General features: G+C 41.6%; 1 protein-coding gene across 1 annotated transcript in view; it reads right to left on the reverse strand.

Moving 5' to 3' along the window:
• RCAN2 (regulator of calcineurin 2) overlaps window positions 1-21,829 on the reverse strand; it is an 85,664-nt gene extending 63,835 nt beyond the window's left edge. The window contains exons 1-2 of the mRNA XM_058020137.1: window positions 21,760-21,829; window positions 13,921-14,147 (exon numbers count right to left, since the gene is read on the reverse strand). Coding sequence (XP_057876120.1) covers window positions 13,921-14,145 — 225 coding nt within the window. The 5' untranslated portion in view covers window positions 14,146-14,147; window positions 21,760-21,829. The remainder of the gene's footprint in view (window positions 1-13,920; window positions 14,148-21,759) is intronic.
• Window positions 21,830-22,092: the final 263 nt, after the last annotated feature.

Consider the following 22,092-nt stretch of genomic DNA (forward strand, 5'->3'; position numbering starts at 1 on the left):
TTTGGATTGGATATTAGGAAACATTTCTTCACTGGAAGGGTTGCCAGGCATTGGAACAGGCTGCCCAGGGAACTGGTGAAATCATCTTCTCTGGAAGGGCTCAAAAGGAAGGCAGATGTGGCATTTGGGGACATGGATTAGAGGTGCCCATGGTTGGACTCCATGAACCCAGAGATCTTTCCCAACATAAGGACTCTGTGACTGCATTTATCCCAACAACATCCAGCTGCAGTAGGTGGAATTGTGATGGTGTCCTTGTCAGGAGAGAAAGATAAACCTGTACACAATTTGGGTCCCAAGCCCTAAATAGACCAATAATCATTTGGTTATGCCTCCTCCCCACAGCACAGAGAGCAAAGCTGCTCCATGACAGGATTAGCTGGAATCTCACGTTATACTTATGGAGCCCTTGCCAGAATGAGATTTGATTTACAGCAGCCCATGAAAACAGCATTAAATATGCCATATTTATTAGGATTGAATTCCTTCTCAGTGGATGCTCACCAACATTCAGTTGAGTGACTCAAAGCAATTAATCTATTTTAGGTTTTAAAGAAAACTATGACAAGCAAGACAAAAGAGAAGTTGCCTTTAAAACCAATTTAATCAGTGGGCTCTAAACTACTCTAGGATTTAGCTAAACTGTTCTCCTCCAGTTTGCCCCTTCTCTCAGCTTTGTTACTAAATCAGGTGTAAACATCTATTTCCACCACTTTACCTGGTAGTGCTGCTGGTATGGTCACAAAGGACAACAGAACCTATTTTAGCAGGTTTCCAAGCAAGCACAACACAGAAATTATTTCAGTCTGACTCCCTACCTATATACAGGATACCACAGATGGAATAAATGCATAGAATAAGAAAAGACTTCAAAAACGTTGAAGATAAAATGCTAGAAGCTGAGTTCGGGTGCTGAGCCACAATACAATCAGGCAATTAAGATCTAGGTCCACCACTGGAAAAAACACTGCAAAAGAAATCTGATAGTAATAATAATTCCTCTGTAAAACTATTTTGCATGGCTGAAATGAAACCAAAACACATTTAGGGTGAACACTGTTGTCCTAACTCCACAAAACTAGCAAGGATTAAAAACTGCATTTTGTATTTAATATTCCAATGGTGGGGTATTTAAAACTCCATTCCTTAGCATATATTATCTTACCCTCTTCCAACAGCAAGTGCTGTGTGGTGCAGGGAGGAGTCAGCAGATGGCACCCATGAACCAGAGCACACACACCCGGATGGCCCTCAGCTCACACTCATGGGCTGGCTTATTCACAAAAACCTGGCATTTCTCTCTGTACCAGCCAGGATTTTCCCTTATACCCTGTAAATGCTCTAAGTGTGTATAAATGAAGTTCACCTTCACTACCAAGGTGACTTGCTGCATGATACTCAGACATCAGAAAGAAGTGGAATGGTGCTTTTCACTTTCATAATTTTAATCTCAAACTCCACAGTATCAGTGTTTTTACCCCAGTTTAGATCAGTTTCTGTGCAAGAATGCCAATTGCAAATGCTCCCTTTCACCTTGCCAAACATACACCTAAGATACAACCTCAGAAAATAAAAAAGAAAAAAAACAACATACAGGTTGATGCAATCAAATTAGGCAACTTAGGTCAAAAGCCAGAAGGCATTAAAAATAACCTAAAATTCTCTTAAAAATCAGTATCACAATACTGACACAACTCATGTTTTTTGAGTCTGGGGTTAACAGCAGTCCTTATGCTACAAGAATGTGGATAAAGGGTAGCTGAAGGTCCTCAATAACAAAATAAGGTAGAGAGGGCATTAACTGCCAATGTAAAGAAAAAGCAAGACAGGTACTAAATATTTCAAGGAGACTGGACTACCCAGAAATCCTATACTGCATATTTGCAGTATGTAAACCACATAAAATTCTAAAAAAGTCACTGTATTCACATGATTTTCACCTTATAAAGAATTCTCTGAAAATCCAGTGCTTGTTATTGTTCTCATTCGGACTCCACCATCCCTTCTGCCCTTTAGTTATACCACTAGAAAGTAGTTGGTTTTTACACAAAACTAATTCTCATACCAAATGCAGATCTCTGCAACATTTTTTTTCTTCTTCCTCCTGTTAGTTAGAGAAAGAACAGGCTGGAAAAATACAGGGTTGTGCTGAGAATGGAAGACATGGAAAAATCTCATCTTCACTCAGGCTACTGATAAGGTGTACATCCATCTCTTTCTGTTTCAAGACTGACAAATATCAGATAAGGATTTAATTCTTAGGCCTGAGGTAAACACATGGAATTCAGACACGTAGCTTGGACCAGCTATTTTAAGCAGCTGCTTGTGCTGTCGCCACACGGCATCAATCACATCATACATTTCAGATCAACAGAAAGACTGGGATGCAGCAAGGTTCTGAATAGATAATCAGAACTGTGCTTCCCTACATGACAGCTCCACCAAAAAAAATTCTTAAAATCTAAATACATGCACAGGACAAACTGCATCTGCTATATATAGGTCAAAAACCAGCAGGGAGTCAGAAAAACTTCCATTCAGAATTGTAAGAGCGATTGATTAAAACAACAAAACAATTTCTTTGGGAAATACTTATTAAAAGATATAAGCTTTTTCATTTAAATCATTTGAAATTGGAATATAAAAACAGGAAGACAGATTATATTCCTAAGAAACACTTTGATACCATTTGGGCTTTGTGTTTCTCCCTCTTAACTGTGAGCAAATCACAGGAGCAGCTGCATCACAGAGCACACAGCAGGTAGAATGGACAGCAGGTAAAGAAATACCCAAAAGGAAGATTTGTAGTTCAAGATGCAAAAGATAAAGGGATTTCCAGAAAGGAAGGACAACATAACAGAATTCAGTGATGTATTTCCACAGCTCCTGTTGGCAGCAGCAGACTTTAAAGGAATTTGGAAGTGTCTGTGACCAAATCCCTCAAGTCCAACAGTTTGAAGCAGCTCTGCACGTTTATTCAGAGGAACAGGATCACCATATGTAAGAACTGAATGGGTCCAGAAGTTGCTCATTTAAGTATCTAATATTATAGATCCCAAATTGGGTCTCTGCTTGTTAAGGAAACATTCCTGGGAGAATCCACACAGAAGCTTTGCAAAGACAAAAAAGTGAAAGCAAGCAGTGCCAGCTTGTTGACGTACATTAGAAATGTTTGATATCACACAGGAGGCAGCCTCTGGGCTCTGTCAGTGCTCTCAGTCTGTACATGGCCCTGTCCCAGGAACTCAAAGAAAACCATGTAAAAATAACTTCAGTCCCCAAACTGGCAGAAGGCTGATTCAGATGGCCCTGTGGCTCAATGCAACACAACCTCAGCCATGTGAAATACCCATTCCCTTCTCTTCAAGACTGCTGGTACTCCAGTCTGAATGAACTGGCTTTGCTTTCAGTCAGGGATATCACAAAATCCAGCTGCTCAACAATAAACAAAACAAAGGAAAAGGAAAAAAAAGCTATCACCAAAAGCTTAGAAGAAGAAATAGAAAAAACAATGAGTTTTTTTCCAAAAGAGCAATGAAGAATAAAAAGGAAAGAAGCATGGGTTTCTTGACTTCATCATGGCTTTTGTAAGTCAGCCCATGGTACATGTCAGTCTGATATGGAGTCAGGGGATATCTCCCCCCCCCACTGAGGGCTGGCACCTCATTTCCTCAGCATCTTCTGAAGTTCCCAGCTTGTTCTTCCCTTGTAAGGCAGCCACACACTGGAAACACCGGGATGAAACCATCTGATTTCTCCCCAGTGCTGGTTCCAGTAAAATGAAATGGAACATTTCTATATTCTGCATGCTGCAGTCTTACAATGTCTTTATGCTTTTTTAGCTCACCACAAGGCCAGGTAAAGCCAACACACAGAGATTTGAGTCCACCCTGCTGCAGCACAAGAGTTGTTTCATTATTCTCTTGCCAGAGATATTGAATTTTTCTCCCCATTTTACTGTCATCTTAACTTCCAGCTCATCAGTCCCTATCACATGGAAGGCTTCTCTTATCCCTCTGAGACAAACACTTTACATCTATCATATCTGCAATGTCTCTGCCTCTGGATTAAGTTTCAAAGCCCAGTACAAAAGTTATGTAACTTTAGCAGGGTAGAGCATCCAGAAAATGGAATCGAATTAGAAGAAAACAACCTAAAAGTAATCACATTAAACCAAGACAATTTTAAAAAGTACATTCACACACACTACACAGGAGCCTGAGAATTTGAGCAAAATCCTCACTGGTGGAATGGCATCAGCAGATCTTGTTGCTCTGGGATTGTACTAGAGAAAATCATGGAGAAATTTTTGCACTACTGCAGCAAATGCTAAAATTTCCATCAGCTGGAAAAGTATCAGGAATTCATCTGGCACAGAAGAAAACATGTTTTCAAATGCACAGAACTAAATGATAATTTGTATCACCTTGATCAACTATGATCAGATTGACCTTTGTGCTCAAATCTGCTGCATATTCTTAATTAATGCCACAATTTTAAAGCTGCCATCTCTCCCTTCCCCATCCTGTATTTTCTCACACCACCTCCCCATACCCCTCATTTTCTAACATAATATTCCTCTCCAAGCAGTATTGTTTTATCCACCTCTATTAACCATTAGTTTATTACTTGCATTTAACTCTTGCAGTGTTAACACATATTTTGAATGAAATATTTGAGAAATTCCCTTAAATAAGTGAAAATTACAGTTGTAAATTTACTGTTTTGAATGTGATTAAACTATAAGGTTGCTTCTGTAAATGCAGTGTCTTTGTGCACTGCTAATGAAGGCTGACCTTCACTTAGCAGCCTTTTCCTTGGGCCAGAAAACTGATATCAGAACTTGTGGTTGGATTAGGACCTGTGATGCTATTAAAATAAAGAACAGCTGTTGCCCTAACCACATTAGAATGGCTTTACTGCACTTTTTGATTACTATCAGCTAGAAAAACAGGATTTTTGTTGATTTCAGAGTGACAGTTTGCTGGAGAGAGAAGGGCAAAACTGTGTTTGATTATTAGCAGATATTTGCTGATAAGAACTACTTAGTGGGACAAACCAAGACTCTTCTATAAATTACATAAAGGCAGCTTTTCCCTTTGGGAGCTGTAGCTCTTGCTCATGTCAGCAGATACAGAAGGGTTGACTTCTTCCTTTAACATACAATGTGTTCAATGAGGCCCAAGGAAGTTCCTGCAGAGTTCATGGCTGTGCTTTATTCCAAGTGTGACCTGCTATCTTATCATCTTGGCTTTTATTGCTTTATAAAAACATGCCATGACTTAGATTGCCAGGCAAGAAAAGAAAAGGGGAAAAAACCCAAACAGGAGTAACACTGCTCAAGAACAGCAAGTATCCCCAGTTACAATAAATTTTATCATCCCAGAAAACAACATATCCTGCTATCATCCTGGAGAAGAAAGGCTCAATATTCTGTGCCCATGCAGTCAAACTCCAGTATTTTCAAGAAGGCTAACTCAGGAGTTATCAGAAGGATAAATCAGAAGGAAAACTCAACCAACACCAAAACTCAGTCAGCAGAAGTCCCTGGCTGAACCCCCATTCCAGCTAACCCTGGTGGAGCTCAGAGAAAGCCACAGCAGCCTCAGTGTTCCAGGCCAGATCCAACTTCCTCAAAGATCAAAAGGCATTTGAGTCCAGGAATTTAGTTCAACCTATTACAGGAGACAGACAACTGCCAAGTGGAATCTTAACCTAAATTTGTACAGTGTTTAGGAATATCTAAATCAGACCTACCCACAGTTAATCCTACAGTGACCATTGTGCTGGAGAAAGGAGTAATTAAGAGGATGATTTTTTACTGACTTACACACAAGACTTTGCAATTCCCTGTGGCTCCCAGAGCCTGTTTACTCATGTCCTAACTGAAGGCCCTCAGAAACCTTGGCATAGATTTAGCAACATCTTTGTTAAAATGTCTCATTATTCAAAAGTCTGTATTTTAGTAGAACTACTAAGAAAATTATATTCCAAAAAAAAAAAAAAGAAAAAAAGGAAATACCCTGAATGGTCCTTTCCCAGGAAAGATTTCCCACCCATCCTGGTTTGAGATAACACATTCCCTCTAGACTGCAGAGTAGAACACAGCCACGGAAAGCCAACACTGGAAGAATTTTTCCATAGTTGCTCTTAAGGAAAAAAGTTCATTTCCAAATTTAAAAAGCAGACAGTCACTGCTGTCTTGTGTGTTCTGGAAAGAACATTAATCAGGTTATTTTTGTAATTTACAAACAACTAGTATAGTTAAATGCTTTGAAGCACTACTTCAGATTTCAGCTGCAAGGAATACTGGCCTACCTTTAACCCAGTTGGTTTTTTGCCAGGCACGTTCTCCCACTGAAAAAGGGGCATTTGTGCTACCAAGAACACTGTGCATGGATGGGAAAGTAACCTCAAGGACTGGAACAATTATTACACAGCATCCACATGACAGACAGAGGCCTTTCAGACCCAGAGATACTTGTTACTAACTTCTTGGTTGGTTGAGGAGTTTTTTTGTTTAAAGAGAAGACAACACCAGCAGCACCACAGAAACACCAAATCACATTTTCAGAGCAGAATATTGATGTAATTGAGGAATATTCAGAGATGAGTAATTCCTGCATGCTAACAGCATCATCTCCAGAACAACCCAAGAGAAGATGGAAGGAATGCCTAAACTACACTGACAAGTCCTTACAGCTCCTTTGGAAATTCTGCAGATCACCTCAGAGGAAATTACCATCAGAGCCTATATACATACATAAATGCAAGTTGTCTTGTTAAGAGCTACAAGAACAGCCTTAAATCATCTCCTTATAAATATGCATTGACATTCTGAATATGCAAAACACACCAATCAAAATTAACTCATTTTCTGCCTCTGAACCACAATGAATACTCAACAGATCCCAAATGTCAGTGAAGGTGAACTTCCCTACTTCCCCTTCTCCAGTAAAACCTCAGCTCCTTATGGTTACTGTGGCTTGAGACCTAAGGAGTTCCAGACACTGAGATGCTTTGTGGATCTTACTGCCAGTCATGTTTAGAGTTCACATGCCACAGGACATCCACCTTCATGAAGTTACTGCTTTTCTTATGGAGCTCCTCAACAGAACTCACACCTGACCTGTGGGCAAAGCACAGGAACAGCAGCTACAGGGAGGAGCTGTGACACCACATCCCATTCCAGGTGCCAACACAGAGCTGGATTACAAGGTCCAGCAGCTACACCATGGGGTAAAAGGCAAGTTTATGAAGGACAAATGCAGAATTGTAGAATAACTTGAGTTGGAAGGGATCTAAAAAGATGATCTATTCCCAGTCCCTGCCATGGGCAGGGACCCCTTCCACTAGACAAGGATGCTGCAAGCTCCAACCAAGCTGGCCTTGAACACTTCCAGGGGTGGGATATTCACATCTCTCAGCAACCTGTGCCAGGGTCTCAACACTCACAGTAAAGAATTTCTTCTTAATATCTAATGTCAACCTACCCTCCCTTTGGTTTAAGGCCATTTTAAGGCTAAATATCAACAGTTTCTTTCAGCTGGAGAGAGAATGTGCATAATGAGGCTGAAAAAATCAGGCTTACCACTCCAGCAGCCAGATGGAATATCAGATGCAGAGCATGGAAGGTCACAGGTGTTTTCAGACAAAACACTGTATTGCTCAGAGATGGTTCATAGGAAAAGTTTTTGAAATTAGTTACAGAAAAAAGTGCAATAGAAAATGAACTTCAGAGTGCATATTTCTTAATGCAAGAACAGCCTCCTAAAGCTTTATTTTAGTGCTTCCAAAAGTGCATACAAAAAAAGCAGTGCTTGGCTGTCTGCAAACAAGCACGCAGGGAAAAGTGCAAAATAGGATTCCCAGGGGGCAGCTGTGATTCATGAAGGACACTGCTCCTGCAGCCACTCTTTGCAAGCTCTCTGTATTTTCATTTTATTGGATGCACAGACAGAGCATAGTAAAGAAACACTTCCATTTTCACAGAATGACAGGGAATAACACTCATCCCATTTATAAACTGGACAAAGAAAAGTAGGTGGATTCCACTGCATGAGGCACAGTCTGCTTCAAGCAGCAGCTTCTGATAATGTTATCATATCAACCAACACCAACCTTAAAAGGTAGAAAAACTGAAAGTAAAACAAAGCAACAGCAAGTGTACGAGGAAGGCAAAGTGAAGCCTGCATTCCTTTCCAGCCTTGGAGCCTGACTTCATCTTTGCTAGGGTGACCTTCCACTGGGTCCAGGCTTGAATACTAATATTAGACTAAAAAGAAGTGTGCCACCCTCTAAATATAATGATGACTCAACACCTAGAGGCTTCAGTGACGTAATATGAACAAAGAGATTCTGACTTCACAATCTAGATGCTTAAAACTCAAGTCAAAAGGAACAGATTTTCATTCCCCTGCAGACACACATCCTGCCTTGAGCCTCCCAGAGCATCATCTTGAATTAGCCTGTATGAAAAGGGAACTGGAGAAACATTTCACACATGGCAGCAGACACACTGGCTCCACTTTGTTTAAAAGGAGCACTGAACAGACACATTTCAATTATCTGCTTCAGTCAAAGCATCAGCAGGAACTTTCAGTTCCAGAATTAACATATAAAAGTTAAAGACAACACAGCACACCAGTGAGCAGTCCAGTGTCTTTCACTGAATCTTAAAAATAAAAATAGCAGCATGAAAATGGACCTTGTTGAGAAATCTGAATGCAAGTTCAAAGGGAAAAAAGCCTTTACAAGTAAGGCTACAAAGAGTTCTTAAAGCATCACTCTTGGACAAATATTTCAGCACCCACCTGAGGGAGCATGAAATATTTTTCAGGATCCAAGTTCAATAATGCATCTTAAAAAATAAAGTCAGAGGAAGTTTAACAGAGGCTTCTGCAGTAAGAGCAAGCAATCATCCAATATATGTAAATAAAGTTGTAATGTGAAAGAATCCCTCATGAAAATAGTAATTGTTTTCATAGTAAAGTCCTTCTATTAAAATAGGATTATCTTTTCCATTGGCTTGTTAGTTTGACTTTTCTCCTTCCTGCCCCACCCCACCTCCATTAAGCTCATGGTTCAGAAAATGCATTTTTAATCACCTTCACTCCCCATCTTGCATTCCCACACTGGCCCTCTGCATCAGAAGAATTAGTAGACACTTCAAGAAGTGCTCACAGAATCACAGATTGGAGCAGGTTGGAAAGGACCTCTGAGGGTCAACCTTTCCAACACACCCCTGGCTCAAGCAGGGTCAGCTTGAGCTCAGCTCCCCAGGACCATGTCCAGACAGCTTGGAGTATCTCCATGGGGAGAGAGAGAGACTGCACCACCTCCCTGGGCACCCTGTGCTAGGACTGCCACAGCACAAAATGTTTCCTGATGTTCAGAAGGAACCTCCTGCGTTTCAGCTGATGCCCATGGCCTCTGCTGCTGGCACCTGGCACCCCTGAAGAGAGTCTGGATGAGCCCTGTTTGCACCCTGCCTTCAGGGGTTCACACACACTGCTCAGATCCACCCGAGCCTGCTCCAGCTCAACAGGCACAGCTCCCTTGGCCTTTCTTCAGAGCAGACAGACTCCCATCTCTTTATCTCTGTGACCTCCCTCCAGTATGTCTACATCTTCCTCATGCTGGAAATTCCAGAACTGGAAATATTTGATCAGTATTTTCTCAAGCAGAAATAACAATATATCTCCTATTTGCTTAGATTACATTGGCAAGAAAAAGCACTTGGTGGACTTTGGCTATCACTGCCTAGGCACTTTCACCATAACTAAAATGCTCAGAAACTGATGAATCATTCTTTATCTGAAATAAAACCATAAAGTTTAACTGGTTCTCCTTCCAATTTCAGCCAAAAGAATGATAAAAAAAGGAGCATGCAGCTTCTAAAATGCTCGAGGAAACACATCCTTCCCTCATGAAAACATATTCTAATAATGAATATTATTAGCTTTGTCTAAGTGTCTCCTGAGGCACTACAGCATCTAAAGAAACCATCCTAAGAGACAAAGATGCTTCACTTTGACAGTGTGTTTACCAGCCCCAGCCTGAAGGAAGCTGGAGTCACAGAACAGAAAGGTTGGTTTTACAAACAGGGATACATGCATGACAAAAGCACAACAAAAGAGTTACCAGCAGAGTTTAAGGGCTATGGGTAGCAATTAATTCCTGAAACACTCAAATGCCCACCCTCAGGAGTTATCAGAGCCATGGCCTTTGGCTCACCAACACACTTGCTTTATCAGGAAAGCTAAAAGGAGCAGCACCTCCCATTCAGTCACACTACCAGCCAAAAATAAGTCTCAATTTTGCCAACTCTTGCTCACACATAAATAGCCCCATCAATGTGACAAAACCCAGGGTTAAGGCGTAATTTTATTTTTTGCTTCTTTACAATACGATTTCCATGACCCAACCAAGTCAGTGCTGTACAGTCCAAAACACCAAATTAATCTGCCCCTACCAAATGATCAGAACACAGGACAGTGACAGGGGCACAACCAAATGTGATCCCAGCTTAGCAACAGATTATCCTGTTGGATAATCTTCTCCACACCTTTGCTGGATTTTAGGAACTAAAAAGCTCTGTATTTTGAGCACACTGTAAAGAAGGTACAATTTCGTTTTCCATAGGAGGAAGGCTGTCCATGATGGGAGTGGAGATAGGCAAAGCCACCTCCCCTCAGCTATAGCAAGCTGCCATCCTTCTCAAGCTGCCAAAACATCCTGCACAAATCCTTAAATGCCCACAGTATGGACCCAGTTATCTGGGGCAGTCTCCTGATCCAAGCACACATTTCTTTCCAGGAACACAGCATGGAAGGTAGGGAAATAGTTTTTGACCAGATGCTCTGTTACTGAAGCAAGATCAGCTGTAGGGAGCATTAATCTATATTCCCCTTTTCTTCAGTGTTTCAGGGCAGTCAGTTCCTACCAGCTTCCTTGAAGCCTGATGGCAAACTCATCTTCAGATCCCAGAGTCCACAACTCTTGAGGCTCAGCATAGTAAGACCTCAGGGTGCCAGCCAGGAGAAAATCCAAGCTGTGTCTTTCCCTGCAAAGGACACGGCCTTCAGCTGCCAGAATTCCTCACCTTCAGAGAATGAACATCCAAACTCAAGCTCCCTGCAGGTGCCATCATTGCTTTTGACAGGAGACTGAATCCTTTCTAAGAGGGATTGTAGATGCACAGCACTGGTGAGAGGGTATTTCTGACACAGGACTCAGAACAAACCAAATCAACTTATCCCCAGCACAGGTGTACGTGCTGCCAGGAGCTGCTGCAAGGCCACATTCCAGCACAACCTGGAATTTACCCTGTATCTGATACAAAGGAGTTAAATGTCTTCCAATTAAAACCTGTCTTCAGTGAGTGCATTGCTTAGATATCAGTGTGTTAGAAGTTTGAACTTGACATTTCAGCCCCTGGACACCTCAGATAATGCAACTTTAGAACTGACAGGGTAACTTCTTTACTTTAATGCTGTTCCAGGCTAAAGCCACTCAGAACTTTCCACACCAATTCAAACCAGCCATTCACAATGAGGGGCTTCTCTGGCTTCCTTTACTACTAACTTGTAACTTCCAATCATATATTCACTTTACTCCTAAAAGTGCAGATCAAGAGAAGTAGTTAAAAATACATTACAAAAAGCTTTACTTTCTGCAGAATGAATGCCATAATAAAATAATTTTAGATATAGCCATTACTGTAGTACATACTTTTTAGAAGCTTAGTGTACCATTACATATAGTTTGGGTGAATATATAATTGAAGATATGATTGTTAGCATCATTTATGAACATGATCATGTGAGATTTTAAAATTTAGCTTAGCAACTTGACAATATTTTTATTTTGAATTTGTGTGTGCTCTTATCTTGCAGCAACAGTTATTAATAGAAAGGATTATGGATATTAATCAACTGGAAACACAAGACCATGTTCTACAGGAATAATAAAAACCATCACCAACTCCCCAGGTTCTTGGATTTAATGAGAAATCTGAGGGTAATCCCATCTTGTTAAATAGAGACTTAGAGGAGTAAGCACTTACCTGCAAACAGCTTGAACCCTCAGCAGGCACAGGGCACTCACAGCCCCACGTGGCACAGAACATCCACCTCCACAACCCAGCTGCTATTCTTGAGACACATCCCTAAGTCCTGCAAGTCTTTGGGGATTGCTATCCCACATACTTACATAATCAGCCATTCCATTTTCTAACTAAGCCAGCAGCTAAATACCAGAATGCAGCTCTCAAAAGGGAAAGCTCAAGAGCAAGTGGGGATAGAATCTCTGCAGGGTAAACAGAGATTCTCTACTTCCAGGTGGGCTTCTGTTTTCTCCCTTTAAAACTGGACTTTCAGACCCCTTAACTTTAGTCAAGCTCATTACCAGATGGTGAGGAAATTTTGGAAAATGGCAGAATGTAATTGCAAGATGCTTATTAGCAAAAGGCCTGTTCAATAAAATAGGGAACTGGTTTTCAAAATTGCAATTTAGAGTGCAGAATTTGTAATATATAATTGCCCATTTTAAAGCTCATATTGCAGCACTAATCTATATTACTCAAACATACACAGGACATTATTACAGAAGATAAAAATGCCTAAAAAACTAAACCTGAATAATTCCACTTGTACAGCCTCACCAGACATCACTTTCAGTACCTTTAACAGGGAGCCTGTATCCTTAGAAATCTTGTTTTATTCCCCTTTTGTCTGGAAATCTCCCCATTAAAAAGTCCTTGTCCATTCTGGCCTGCTCTGGTCCCAGTGATTTTGTAGTTTTATCTGGGTACCTCAGGCAGTTTCAGGCAAAACCCACTGTACCACTGCCAGCTTGTTTCTGAATTGAAAATTCTGAACAGGACACTCAAGTAGCTTGAGATGTGCCTATAACAATTAGCTCAGACTCATTTCATCAGACAATAAAGCCCCAAGCTATCAGTTTTATATTCTTGCAGTCTCAGTCAGAAATAACACTAGACTAAGAAATGGGAACTGAATGCTTCCTACAAGAGTTGTTTTTTTGTTATTATTATTATCTTAAGACCGTGTTGTTCTCAGCATTGTTTTAGATTAATTGCAGAGTCCAAAATATTTTCATGAAGTTTCTCATGTGCTTTTATCTAGAAAATCTGAAGTGAATGACAGTGAGAACACAGTATTACAGATAACTTAAAACACACCAGACCTTATCTCTCTTCTCTACAAGTGCATGGAAGGAGGCTGGAGTGAGGCAGGTGGTGGTCTCTTATCCAAATCAGCAATCAGTAAGACATAAGAAAAAGGTCTCAAGGCATGCCAGGGGAGGTTTAGCCTGGATATTAGGAAAAAATTATCCACCAAAAGGGCTGTCAAGCATTGGAACAGGCTGCCCAGAGAAGGGGTTGAGTCACCAGCCCTGGAGGGGTTTAAAAGATGTGTACATGTGGCACTTGGGGACACAGTTTAGTGGTGGGCTTGGCAGTGCTGGGCTAATGGTTGGATTCAATCTTAAAGGTCTTTGCCAACCTAAGGATTCTCTAATTCTGTGAGAAAATATAGAAAGACAGCCTCTCATCTCAGTGATCTGTGATCAGCAAGCAGGAGCAGCCATCACATGTTTGACTTTGCTGTTCCCACCATCCCTGCAGCCAAGGTTGCCATGAAAACACAAACCTTCATTTCAGTATTCTGCAAATCTCAACAAAAGAAAAACATTTTTGTTGACCTCAGCTGACAAAAAGGCTTTTAAGCTCTTGAAATAAACGTCAAAGCAGAATGCTGCAGTCACCTAAGAAAGAAGACATATTTGTGATCAAGTTTCTTTGCATGAAACCGATGAAACTCTTTCACTGACAGCAATAAACAGATATAAAGCATGGGTTTCTCTTACAGGGAAATCTGGAAACAGACACTGTACCTTACTGTCCTCATGCTCAAACACGGACTGGTGAACATTACAGGCAAAGAGAGAATTTGGGAGATCGTTGAAATCGATTATTTCATGGAAGTCTTCCTCTGCAAAACATCTCTTGAGGCCGTTGTCTCCATTGATAGAGTAGAGCAGGAGCTGTCCTCCATCCTCTGGGATGCAGCCATACTGGCCAAGGCCCCTCATTCCAAAGAAGTAAGAATCTCCTCTCATCCCTGCAGCACAGAGAAGAGAACATCACACAGTTACACAATGTATTTAAATGTTCATATCCACAAGGTAACGCTGAGATTCTAAAGTCTGGGGGCTCTGTTGGTACAACATAAATTTCACACAATTCCAAGGCAACAGCTGGCCTCTGACACAGGGCAATGAGACCAGTCTCACCAAGGTTCAAACAGGGGCTTTAACTTCATTTATTAGCACAGAAAACGCCTAAACATACCAGTGCAAGCTTCTGAACACAAGCAAATAGACATTACTTAAGGGCCCCTTGCCCTGTGAGAAAACACTGCTGTATTTGGGTTTAAAAGAACCATCTTTGTTACTGGGAAGGCTGCTGGTGCTTCTGAGTCTGCAGCCAACTCAGGAAGCATGATGCTCAGGATAAGAAGAACTTTGAAAATAACTTTGCAATTTAAACCAGGCTTCAAGGAAAAAAAAACTAAATAAAAGACCCTTATGGAAAGGAGCATGAACACAGCATCACCAAAAATCAGTACAACCAAGACACATCTCTGCCACACAGAACACAGCCAATTTCTTCTACAGTTTAGGCTGGTTTTCAAAGCCCATTAGCAATTTCTTTGCATCTTAATCACACCAGGTAGCAAATAAAGTTAAGAGAAGAGTGGACTCAAGATGACTTTCAGCACTTTTAGGAGCTGATTTTGGAGCCTTTATCCCAAATGCATCAGTAGATAAAAGTAATTTTAAAGCACACAAATTGATGGGCACACATAATGAGCCCATACATAAAATGGTATCACTACTGATGAGAGAGAGCTTCATGCCAGCCAAGGGGAGTAAGTCAAGGTCCAATTAATGATCAGTGTGTTAATTAGTATTTAATCAGCTATTTACCAGTCCTTAGTAGACATCAACTTATTGCATCTAGAGAGCCCCAGTGAGTTAACTAGAAGTTTACTGGATAATAATCTATTCCTTTTTATTTCTTTCAATAACAATATGCAATCATTAGCTGCTTTTCCTCCTAGCACAAGCATTTAGAGAGTTACATAAACTCAGTGTGCTCATCTGTTCTGCTCTGCCCTTGCTCTCTTGCATACTTGCTATTCTCTATAAATAGCTGTAAATATTAGCTCAAACACATTATATAGAACTGCTGTCCAAAATTAAACCATATGGGTTTATTACACTTAATCTCAGTAAAGCTAAATTATGGAGCTAATTTGCTATGGCTGTGCCTTTCATATAACCTCTGCTCTGAAATGAGATTTGGATGATGACAGAGCACATCATTCCATAACATAAGGTTATGGAAATATCAGTAATTGTTATTGCTGGAGTCTCAGGGCTAATCACAGAAGTTCTCAAGTACACAAGCTGAAGCCATGCTCAAAAGTACTGTGTTAACCTGAGGATGGGTTTTCAGGCTGTCAAACACACACTTTGCTTTCAGCAGCTCAGCCCAATACTAGCACAACTACCTCCAACTAATTGCAGTTTAGAAATTAAATTCTAAATTCTGATTGGAAAGAGGAAGCCTGAACAACTGGCAGAAGAGATGGCTACAAGTTCAGCAGAACATGTTAGTGTAGGAGAGCTCACCCTCACAGCAACATTGCCTCTGGTATTTGCACCAACTCACTTAAGCTTTGTGTTACTGCACATTTCATGGAAAACACATCCAGGGAAATACTGGAAAGAAATCCTCATGGCAGCCAGAAACTTCACATCAGAATGCAGTATTTTCTCTAGTAAAAAGCTTTAATAAATCATCTCCTCCAAGAACAATCATCTCTAAGCATGTTTGTCATTGTGTCTAGCTTGTGTCATTAGGTTTATGGAAATGAACCTCAAGCCCAGTGTTACAAAACACAATTTACATGGCAGAGCAGACTGGTGCCAGGCTGTGGGAAGAATTTCATTCACAACAGACAAAAAAATTTGCAGCCAGGGAAGACACTGACCATCTGAGAGTTACACACTGGACATGCTAAAGTTGTAGAAATCTGGATTATAATGTTAAAGTTAACAAGTTTCATACCTCCTTTCCCAAGGCATAACAAGGCTAATTGTGCAGAGAAGCAAAGAATCTCAATTAAGAAACAAGTCAGAAGTCTGCAGGCTTCCTCACTAAACAGTTGTTTATTTTTCTCTCCTGGGAGAGCCATATTATAAGTACTACATAGGAAAGCTTTTAAGTTAGGAATTCAGCAAAACCACAAAGACAACAAAACAGAACAGGATTTTAAGTTATAACCATGAAGCTCAGGTTTTTAACCAACAACAAAATGATCATATGCTGCAGCAGCCAGGATGAGAAATTAATAAATATTTAAATCCTGTGGCAGTATTCTTGCTCTGCTAGAGCTCTTGGATAGGAAAAACTTGATTCCTTTTTTTTTTCCAGCCAATTATTGAGACATTTTTGCCCAGTGGGACTTGGGTATTGGCCAAGCCTTTTGAAGAAAGTCACTGTCTCACAGGCTTGTGGCCAGCTCTTATCCCAGACCTGCAGGTGTCTGTGCCTGCAGAGGCATCTTCTACTCTTAAGATACACCCAGAGTTCAGATTAGTGTTCCCTCCACTAGCAAATTAACTTATACCTGATTCCTAAATCCTCTGCCCAATTTATGATGGATGGTTAGGAACACCTGTATGGGGTAACTGTTGTTCCACAGGTTCTCCTTTGCCATGCACTGCACCATGGAAAGCACAGCACCACAGTTAAAACAGAAACCTCACTAAGAAAATACACACATGTTCCCCAAGAGAAATAAACTGCCCATGAGCCTGAGCTCAATGATAATCAGAGGGGACAAACACACTTGAATCAACATTTGTTAGCAGACTTCAATCAGAAGTTATCCCTAGGCATAAGATGGAAATCTTCCATTTTTCCATATTATGAATAGTGTTACACATACAAACATTTACATATATATATATATATATTTATATATGTAAAAAATCATAACTTCATATCCTTTATTATGTCTGTCAAACCTGAAGGCTCAGCTATCATGTTGTTGGTAGTGGTTTTGCAGTTTCTTTGAAATTATTTAGCCACTTCAGGCAGTCCTCTGACAAAAAAAATTCTCTTTCCAATTATTTAACTAATTTAGAACAAAAGAATTTATATTTCAAATCTCTTAAAACAATTAAGTCTAAGTCATGTACCATCCATGAACTGGATTTCCATATCAAATAAGCCCAATTAAAAGTAATCTTTTATGTTACAATAATACAATCACTGGATCACATTCCAATTTATGTTAAAGCTCCTTTCCACAGCTTCTGACAAGATGAGTTAATTTCATCCCCTTAGGATACTTTTTATATTAAAAAAAAAAAAAAACAAAAAAACCCAAATAAGAGTAAACTGTACTTACCTTCCTTTTAAAATGCAATGAATTCAAATCAAGTTATGCATTTGTTTCTCCCCTCCCAAATCAGATTTTACAAATACTTGAGATACCAGAAGTTGCCATACAGAGTTTCAAAAAAGGGGCAATGCCATTAAAAAAATAAATATATACACTAATATAGGCTCTATCCAGAACCAATATTGATGCTAAATTATCCAAAATCTTACCTGGGATCATGACAGCAAACTCTGTCAGGATTGTTCCCCTGAAAAGTCTGAGGCAGATTCAAACCTGAGCCAAACAACTTCATGGAACCTCCAGCTACAGCTGAGCACTTGCCACATCCATTTATTCCCTTTATTTAAAGCCCACCTGAATGTTATTTCTGAATTTGGTGTAAGGTTTGGACCCCCAACTTTAATACACCCCACAGAATGAGAAGCTCAAGAGTGCTGCACTTTTAACCCTTGGAGAACCACAGCAGCCACTTCCCTCCCAGCCCCTACCCATCACTTCACTCTGATGTGGGTTACCTTAAATTTCTCCCCCTGTGGTCCAGGTGTGCAAAGTTTCTAATTTGGGATGGCTCCAAACAGAAACACCTTCCCACTGGCACAGGTCATGTCAGTGCTCAGCACTGGAGAGGCTGTGACCAAAATCTCTGCAGAGATTCCAAGCGGGAGCTCTGTGTTCATTCTGTTACCTCACTATTTTTAGACACAGTACACCTCTAATTGAAATTAACAGAGGCCAGCAGAAAATTATACTCACTGGAAAACAGCAGCAGCTCACTGAAGTTTCTCTTTGAAAAATTACACTTATTTAGTATAAAAATGAAAGGGTAAAAATGTACATCTTCTCATGAAGTCAGACCTCTGCAGAGCCAAGAATTCAGCAGAAATTGTATTGAATTAAGATAATTTGAGGACATGAAGTGTCTGAACGGACCAATGTCTTCTATATCACTGAGCATTTATAGATTTATCCACTGTTTTTATGGAAACTAATAAGGCATTTCCTTGGTGAACATTTCCCTGTCTTTAGAGTTTTTAAAAAGAATCCCTGAGGGACATCAAGAAACAGGCACATATCTCTTGAAATCACTAGGAAACTTAACTTTTTTTATTAAACACTGCTTGCCATGACAAACAACATGACTAAAAATAGAATAAAGCAAACAAAACATTACAAATAGAAGCTTTAAATATAATCACTATAAACTAGAAGTATTATTGAGCTCTGAGTGCAAACCTGGAAACCGTAATCTGCAGGAGGAAAAAACAAAGAAAGAAAAGTTGCAGTTGTTTTTGTAGAAGGGGTCCAGGAGAAGTGTAGGGATTCCATCTTGGTTCCTACTGAAAAAAAAAGCCCCAAAAAAGCAATTTTTACCATAATTCAAAGGCAGGGGAGAGGCAGGAGGGAGGAAATCAAACCCAGCGAATAAGATCTTACTGCAAGAATAATTTTTTACTTAAAATATTCACTGACTTTACAGTAGCAGAGCCACCAATTTCAGTGGTGTCAGCCTAGGGCTGCATCTCCTGCTGAATCCAACTGGCCCCACACAAAAGGCTCTGTCAGAAAGCACAAATGTATCAGGGAAGGTCACAGAGTAACTTACTGGAATTTCATTCCACTCTGCACAATGAACACTGGAGATGAGCATTACTTTTAATGGTGCTAATTCTTCACTGTGGAAAGCTCCTATGGACTTAAATAGAGGCTTTTTACTTAATTAGAAAGAGCAGAACTGGACCTCACATGACAGGATTAATGAACCTTTGCAGCCTCAAAAGCAGCAAGGACTACAGTGACCCCCTCCCACAGCCTTCACCCTGATCTCCCACCTGGGCAAATTCCCTCACAGGAATCAAAATTATCAGTACAGGGAAGTCCATTAACATTTGAGCTCCAGATTGGTTAGCACACACAAAAATAGTGCCAATCTCTACTTCTCCTCTCACAAAAGTGGCAGATATGAGGAAGAGGATTTTAGTCTATTTTTTTTTTCTAAATGCTAACTGGTGCAAATCCCAAATGTTCTAATCCTTTCCATTGACATTCTAGCCGCATTAAATTTAGCTGAGACTTGGGAACTATTTTTGGAAGCTTTTAACATCCAAAGGGACTATTCAGTTTTATTCCTCTAAAGCAGGACTGGTCAGCTCAAGCAGTCCAAGACATGCACATCACACTGAAGGTTCAGCTGTGCCTCCCACACCAGGGATGTGTCCTGAGAGCACAGAGGGACTCTGGCATTGCCTTGCTGAGCATCTGCATCTCCAGCACTGGAGAAAACAATGCAGGAGGCACTGGTGAACCCAACCAAGCCAAAATTCCAGTGCCACTGCACAAAAGGAAGGGGATACCTTGGAGCAGCCAGTGCCAGGTGTGAAGATTCCATGTGCTGTTCTTAAAGTCAAGAAGCTGAGCTTCAATCAGTTGGGCACTACAGTAACCATGGCAACATTAAGGTATTCAAAGAACCAAAACAAAAAAAAAAAAAAAAACCAAGAAAACCCTCCCCAAACACAAAGAAACCAGAACAAGCCTCCTGATCACCTTCACTTGGCCTCTATGCTAATCTATTTAAAGCAAGCCCGTTTCATAAGGGGCACACAGCATTAGAGCGTCACCGGCCTTCAGCCAGAGCTGTCACCTCACACGGGGGTCACTGGAACACTCGTTCAGCCTGGAACCTGAAATTCACTACTGTGCAGGAATCTCACCCAGAGCTACCTGCAGCAGGAGCCATCACAGGGTTTCACTCCTAGAAAACACACAATGATAACTTGGAATGACATTTCAAAGTTTCCTCCTCTAAAAGGATTTCCTGCTAGCACAGTCAAGTAATTTATAAATTATTTAATTAATTACTCCAATGCAATGACAACGTTTTCAACACAAACAAAGACAAACCAAGCTACTGAATCTGAACACAAGCTACAATACTTGGAAGGGGACAGACAAACTGAATCACACACCTGACAACTTCTCAGAAGTTTAAGGAGGATAGGAGAGATCCTGCTGTGAAAGGCACCAAAGACAGTTAACAGAGATGATCATCTACACAAAAATCTTCTTCTTCTGTCCTTGTTTACTGAGATGTGTTAGCAGTTTTCTGTAATGTTTGACATTCTCACAGTATTCAGACTTCCATCTGTACAAGCATGATGGGCAACCATATAATTTAGCTTCACTGCCAAGATGAATGCAGCAGTTTCTTTACACTAATCATGTTTTTTCATAGAATAGCAGTTTTCCTTTTCATCAGGGACGGGTCTTTTAGCTAGTTACACATACTCTAACTAGCTAAAAGACCAAACCATTTCCAAGGGCAAAACGTGAAAGCTAAAGACAGAGGCTGGTGTAAAGTATAACCCCTGATTAAACTACAATTCTCATTTAATATGATTTCTTTCAGCTGTATAAACTTATCATACATTTGTTTTTAGGAACCTTCATTAAAGTCTAAACTCAAGAAATAAAGGAACAGAATATTTTAAAGAGGTACAAAAGAATATAGGAGAGGTGAGGGGGAAAAAACCCAAACCAGCAAGTTTGGAGAGCTATCTATTACATAAGCATTAAACGATATTGGCTTGGGATCACGGAATCACAGAATGGTTTTGGTTGGAAGGGACGTTAAAAACCATCTTGTTCCAACCTCCTGCCATGGGCAGGAACACCTTCCACTATCCCAGGCTGCTCCAAGCCCCATGCAGCCTGGCCTTGGGCACTTCAGGGATGGGATATTCACATCTTCTCTGGGCACCCTGTGCCAGTGCCTCACCGGCCCCACAGTAAAGAACTTATTCCTAATATCTAACCTAAACCAACCTTCCTTCACTTCAAAGCCCCTTCATTGCCCGTCGGCTACAGCAGCCAAGTTTAAAGCATCCCGAGAAAAGCCTCCCTCTCTCAGGGCTCCCAGCGCTGCCCTGCCCGGAGCTGCCCGAGCGCCCGGTCCGGGTCTGCATCGCTGCGACCCCGACCTGCTCCCAGCACGGCCGCAAACCCCTTCCCACTTCCCCATCCCTCCCCGCAAGCTCCTCCGCACCCCACCGCAGGAGACACCGGCCCCGGCCCCAATCCCTCCCGAGGGGCGGCCGCCGCCTCGCCGCGCATCCCCCGAGAGCCGCGGGTGGAAGGAACCCCGAGGGCAGCGCGGCGCCGGGGCAGGACCGCGGGGCGGTTGCGTAACCCAGGTCTGCCGGACAGCGCTGCGGCCCCGGCGGGGAAGGAGCCCCTGGGGAGGCGGCCGTGCCCTTACCTGCGGCTCGCTCGCCCTTCCCTTCCCTGCCCGCCCGGAGTCCGCCTCACTCCGCGCCCAACGCTCCCTCAGAGCGCCCCGCGCCCGCCCGCGCCGCGCCCGCCAAGGTGGAGGACGGGGCGGCCCAATCAGCAACGCCCCCGCCTAAACAGGCAGGAGGCGCCGCCAATGAGAACGCGAGGAGTGCTCTGGTCCCGCCTCCCACAACCCTGGCCACGCCCCCAGCTCCCACGGCGACCCTCCGGGAATCGGTGACCGGCGGAGCCCGTGAGGGGACGGGGGACAGAGGAGAGGGCACGGGGATGTACGGGGACAGATGAGCAGGGCCATGCG

The sequence above is a fragment of the Melospiza georgiana genome, chromosome 3 (genome assembly GCF_028018845.1).
Source record: "Melospiza georgiana isolate bMelGeo1 chromosome 3, bMelGeo1.pri, whole genome shotgun sequence".
NCBI classification, from domain to species: domain Eukaryota; kingdom Metazoa; phylum Chordata; class Aves; order Passeriformes; family Passerellidae; genus Melospiza; species Melospiza georgiana.